The sequence below is a fragment of the Gavialis gangeticus genome, unplaced genomic scaffold, assembly GCF_001723915.1.
Source record: "Gavialis gangeticus isolate Ggan-Ray unplaced genomic scaffold, GavGan_comp1, whole genome shotgun sequence".
In the NCBI taxonomy this organism is placed as follows: Eukaryota; Metazoa; Chordata; order Crocodylia; family Gavialidae; genus Gavialis; species Gavialis gangeticus.
The window spans coordinates 104,656,584-104,662,051 of NW_017729031.1; the positions used below are offsets into that span (position 1 = coordinate 104,656,584).

The following is a 5,468-nucleotide window of genomic DNA, read 5'->3' on the forward strand; positions in this document are numbered from 1 at the left end:
TGTCCTGGAGGGAGACCTTGATCTACCCTCCAGCTCCCGGGGGAAAAGGGCCTGGCAGTAGGAGTCAATATCCTGCGTGCAGTCCCTGATGGCACGCAGTCTCTGGACTGTGGCCTGGAGCTCCTCCAGCTGGCGCGCCAGAGGCCCCAGTAGAAAGCAAACAAGGGAAGGTAGCCATGCTCCCCGGCCCCAGAGCCTGAAAAAGGGACAGGCAGCCCCTGCAGCCAAGAGCCAGGGGCTCTGTCTGGGTGGCAGTCTCTGAGGTGCCAGAGGGGGGTGCTGCAGAGCCTGAGGGGACCCTTGGGGTGCAGCGCGTGCCACTGGTAGGCAGACTGCGCCTCAGTCTGTCTACCCTAGGGGGCTTGCAGGCAGGTCCTCAGCCCTCCCGTGCACCCTCCTGCGCAAACTCCGCGCTAACTCACGCGATGGCAGACAAGCGCACCTGTTTGCACAGCCTGGTCGCGTGGCTCCCTGGGGGCTGGGCGAAGTAGGGGCCTGGGCGGGGCGAGACCCGGCCTGGCTCCACTCAGCCGCCTCCTCCCACTCACTAAGGGTTAACCCCCTCCCACCACGGGCCCCACTTACCTCCGGCTTTGCTGGGGGTCAGTGAGGGGCTCTGGCTGCTGGGGGTCTCTGGGGGGCTTCAGGAGAGTGGGGGTACAGCAGGCTTTCACCCGCGTGTCTGTCGCTGCTCTGGAGCCTAACTGGGCCTAACTCTTATCCTTGTCCAGATTCAGATTTTGCCTCTCTTGCACATTAAATCATGCTGCACAAATATGTACTGCTGCTTGTGCAGATGTGGTCATGAGGTTAGATTGTGGGGGGGTCTTCCTTTAGGTGTGTTTATAATTTTAGAAAAAACGAGCTAAAGCATTTTTTAAGATTCCATGCAGCAGTCATTAGCTGGGAGTCTACACTCATGAACTCTGTCCTCATGGCTTCCATTAATTTGCTATATACCCATGTCCAAGTCACTTTCTTTCCACAGTTACAAGCAGGGTTGCATTTTTCCCTGTACTCCAGATACTTTAAAGGAATTGACAGCAAGAACAAGTGAAAAACAAGATTATTAATGATACAGCTGACCTTGTGCTCATGTTGAACTCCTCCGTAGGGTTGTAGGGATAGATAGATATATTTGGTAGATTTGGAGTGCTTGTGAAATGTCAGACTTATGACCAAGTTAAGTGGAAAACGTAGTGTGAACATGTGCTCTGAAAAGAAATATCCTGGACATTATATATAAAGTAACCTTCAGAAAAAAGGGAGTTACCTTTTCCTCTTTCAGCAAGTCTCGGTATCACTGAACCCTTCCCTGTTGAAGGGTTTAGTAATATTGTTCATTGCTACCCAACAGCTGAGAGATAAATAACTTCTACAAAATGGACAAGGGAAAAACCATGTTATCCAGCTGTAGTAGTTTCCAACATCCAGATCTGAAAAACAAATATACATTTCTTATTTGAATTTTTTATGTTCCAAACTAAACTTAGAGTATTTTTTTCTAAATACATTAAAAAGTGCTGTGTTCTCTCTTTTAGATGGGGGAGGGAGGGCAAATAAGTATTTTTAGCCATCTAATATTCTGTTCCAGCTATGGCTTTAAATTTCTGGAGCATTTACTTAAAAGTTAACTTAAGTAATTGTGCTGAACAGTCAAGAAATACAGAGATGGAGAAGGCTAGCAAGGGTTTGCTTTTCCCAGTTATGGTTTTGGCAAGATAGAAAGTTCAAGTATTAGCCTTCTACCTTAGCAGTGTTGGTAGAAATCATGTGGTAGTGATAAATCCTTTATCTTTCACTGTGTGGTAGGTCACTCTGTACCCCTCCTATATCACACTACTTACATTATAAAAAATGTTTATAAAAAGTGGAAGTTTTCTGAACTATTGTACTGCTCAGAGTATGATAGTCTCCCAAGAGCCTAAGGAGGCAGAAGATCTTTTATACCATAATACTGTAAGATTAGCCTTTTTGTAGCATTGCAAACCTGCAAAGGAGATCAGGCAGACACCCCTATGTTTTAAGCTTCAGTATAAAATAGTATTTTTTTTCTTCGGTTACTAGTGGAACAGTGAAAGGAGTTCAGAAATCAAAGTGAATATCCCACCTTGAAACATCAGTTACTCCATGTTTCAACAATTAGAATGTCTTGACTGGGAACCAAATAGATAAATGGTTTTATTTGCATTTTCTGATGCAGTTTTTCATTAGATTTGAAAGTAGCAATCTCAGATAATGACCCTTTTGAATAAGCCCACTCATTTGTTGAACCCAGTTGTACTCATATATTTGAGTTGTGAAACTCCTTGCTTGTTTTTCCTGGGAGTAAAATTGATCAGACTAAGACTAAATATTCTTCCCATAGCATCCTCAGATCCAGAAAAAATCCCAATATATCAAGTATCTCTGCTGTGATGATGTCAGAACTCTACACCAATGGATTAATGGCATTCGTATTGCCAAGGTAACTACTATTTAACCATTTTTCTTCTTTCATTGTTGCACTTTATTGCTTGTAATAGTGTTACACATATATTGTTGATTTATTGGGACAGATGATGAGTTAGTGGAGAGAAGAATAAGAAGGCTGGGGTCAAAATTATGATTCATTTGAAACAAAATTTAATTAATTGTCTAGCAAAATGTTATATATTCTAATTTTCCCTTTTTTAATCATTTTGAATTTGAAGCTGCACAAAAGTTCCAGACTGTCTTGTGTATTACTACTTTTTAAAAGCCTGACAGTGGTACGTTCCTTTCCTTACCAGACTTGCAATTTTAGGTGCTTATGCACATACAGATTTTTCAAACCTTTAATCCATGTTGTCCTGCTGTCTGATTGCACAGGGAAGTTCTAATAGGCTTGTGAAATCACTGCTGGGTTTTAGCCATGCTGACTCATTTTGGGTCAACTCCTATATGGACTTGGGAAAGACAGTTATAAGGAAAGTAGATTTAGTGGTTTAAGAGGTGATTATCTAGGATGAGCAGCTTGTCTCGCTGAGTTAATTATGCAATTTTCTTGCATGTTTCTCTGATTTAACACCCTTTTTCCCCCCCAGGATAACCAGGTTGTATCCAGCTCTCCTGGTAGTTTAGCAGTAAAAGAAAAAAAAGTCATTATTTTTAAAAACAAAAACAAAAAAGCAAGAATGAAACTTTCACTGCATTTAATACTTCCTGAGTTTCTCATTAGAAAACATGCTGTTTAGCATCAGATCTTTGCTCCCCGTGGCCTAGTTTTTGTGTCATACCAACCCTTTAAGCTTCTGTTAAAGTTCCTTACAAGCTGCAACCTTCTTGTCAGTTCTTTTCCAGTCCTTCCATCATCTGTGATTTCTGAGATAAGATGTTTAAATCCATCAACTACATGTAGCGCATTTCCTCTTACTATAACATCCTTGTGGGCTACAGAAACCTGGAATATAAATCAACCAGCTGAAAAGGGCACAATCTAAACAATTATATTGTGTTCCTCTTCTTTTTTGTTTAGTATGGGAAGCAACTGTATGTGAACTATCAGGAAGCACTGAAGAGGACCGAATCAGCGTATGATTGGACATCTCTGTCTAGCTCTAGCATCAAGTCAGGCTCCAGCTCTTCCAGTTTACCAGGTAAATATAACCTAACCTATACTGGAAAGACTTGTTTATGCCCTTTCCTTTTAAAACTGCTTTGAGATCTCAATTAGAAGCTAGAGAATGCAAATTGTTATTTCCGCATAGTCTCAGGTATTTCAGATTTGTATTTAATCTCAAAACACAATCTATTGCAGTCCTCAGTCCTTTGGGTATGCTCTGTCAGTCAGATAAAGTACTTTTGCCAAAAAGAATTTTTCAAAACCTGAAAACAGAGAGCAAGTGTCATTTCCTTTCCGATACCTGTTGTTACCTTTGTTCTCACCATTTGGGAAAGAGGATTCAAGATTCATGTCTCAGCAATGGGATGAAACTTTTTAAACTAGCTGGTTTGGTGGGATGAAGTGAGTAAAATAAATAATTGGAAAGTAATCTCTATTCCAAAGCAGAAATTCCACAATTTGTTTGTACCTAAACTTAAATCCCAGCCCTGTAACAAGGTCTGCCTGGGTACCGAAATCTGTTCCCACTGACCTCAGTTTAGTATAGAGACTATTTTAAAGGCGAATAGTAGTTAAAAACTGAAGTGGAGGCACAATAACCACATTTTCAAATGAATACACAGCTGTTACAAATGCTTTTTTAACTTGCAGAGGAGTAATCTGAAGCATAGTTCTGTGACAAGATTAGTTACAGAACTATGATGTACATTGTGGACAGAACATTGCAAAGATATATCCACAACTCAGGAAGAGTTTCAAGGACCAGCTGTAAGAATGATTATATCAGAAAATGTTTTAAAATCAAACTCCAGGCACTCAATCCACACAGTTTATTAACAAAGACGGTTAATGGGTAACTTAATAAGTCTCTAAATACCTACATGAAGAACTAAGCTTTGATAATGGGCTCTTCAATCTATAAGACAAAGATATGACAGGAGATGGCATCTACAAGTCAAAGCAAAACAAGTACAGAGTAGAAATAAGATGGAGATTTTCAACAGTGAGTGTACTTAACCGTTGGAATGGCTTTCCAGGATTAATGGCAGATTCTCCGTCACTGGCAGATTTTAAGTCATGATTCAATGTTTTTCTGAAAGAGATATGTAGTTCAAACAAAAATAAATGCATTGACTGGTTATGCCAGAAGTCCGTCTGAAACATTACAGTAGTTCTTTCTGATGTGGAAACTATGAATCTGCTGAATCTCTTAAATCAAGGTGCACATTTTGTGAATTCACAGCATAGCTAGGCTTGAGTAGAAGCTTCTGTAAGGCTGGAGAACAGGAAAGACATCACAGATTATTTGAAACACTACTATTTTGAGAATGTCAGATTTCATTAATTATCAGGTTATGCTTATAGTTTCATAGTTTCTAGGGTCGGAAGGGACCTGAGAAGATCGTCTAGTCCAACCCCCTGCCATGGCAGGAAAGAGTACTGGGGTCAAACGACCCCAGCAAGGTGTTCATCTAGCCTCCTCTTAAAACCCCCCAGGGTAGGAGCCTGCACCACTTCTCTTGGAAGTTGGTTCCAGACCCTAGCCACCCTGACCGTGAAGTAGCGCCTCCTGATATCTAACCTAAACCTACCCTCTGCCAGCTTGTGATCGTTATTCCTGGCCACTCCTGGCAGTGCTCAGGGGAACAGTGACTCCCCCAATGCCTGCTGATCCCCCCTGACTAGTTTATAACAGGCCACAAGATCCCCCCTCAGCCTTCTCTTTTGGAGGCTGAACAGGTTCAGGTCCCATAGCTTTTCCTCATAGGGCCTGCCCTGCTGTCCCCTGATCATGTGAGTGGCCCTCCTCTGGACCCTCTCCATGCTGTCCACATCCCTCTTGAAGTGTGGCGCCCAGAACTGGATGCAGTACTCCAACTGCGGC

The 5,468-nt window shown here is 42.0% G+C and overlaps 1 protein-coding gene across 2 annotated transcripts in view; it reads left to right on the forward strand.

Moving 5' to 3' along the window:
* The window catches only part of RAPH1 (Ras association (RalGDS/AF-6) and pleckstrin homology domains 1), a 152,624-nt gene that overhangs the window by 128,894 nt on the left and 18,262 nt on the right, over nt 1-5,468 (forward strand). For both annotated transcript variants that reach the window (XM_019523488.1, XM_019523486.1), the window contains 2 exons: nt 2,369-2,467; nt 3,497-3,617. In XM_019523488.1, coding sequence (XP_019379033.1) covers nt 2,369-2,467; nt 3,497-3,617 — 220 coding nt within the window. The remainder of the gene's footprint in view (nt 1-2,368; nt 2,468-3,496; nt 3,618-5,468) is intronic.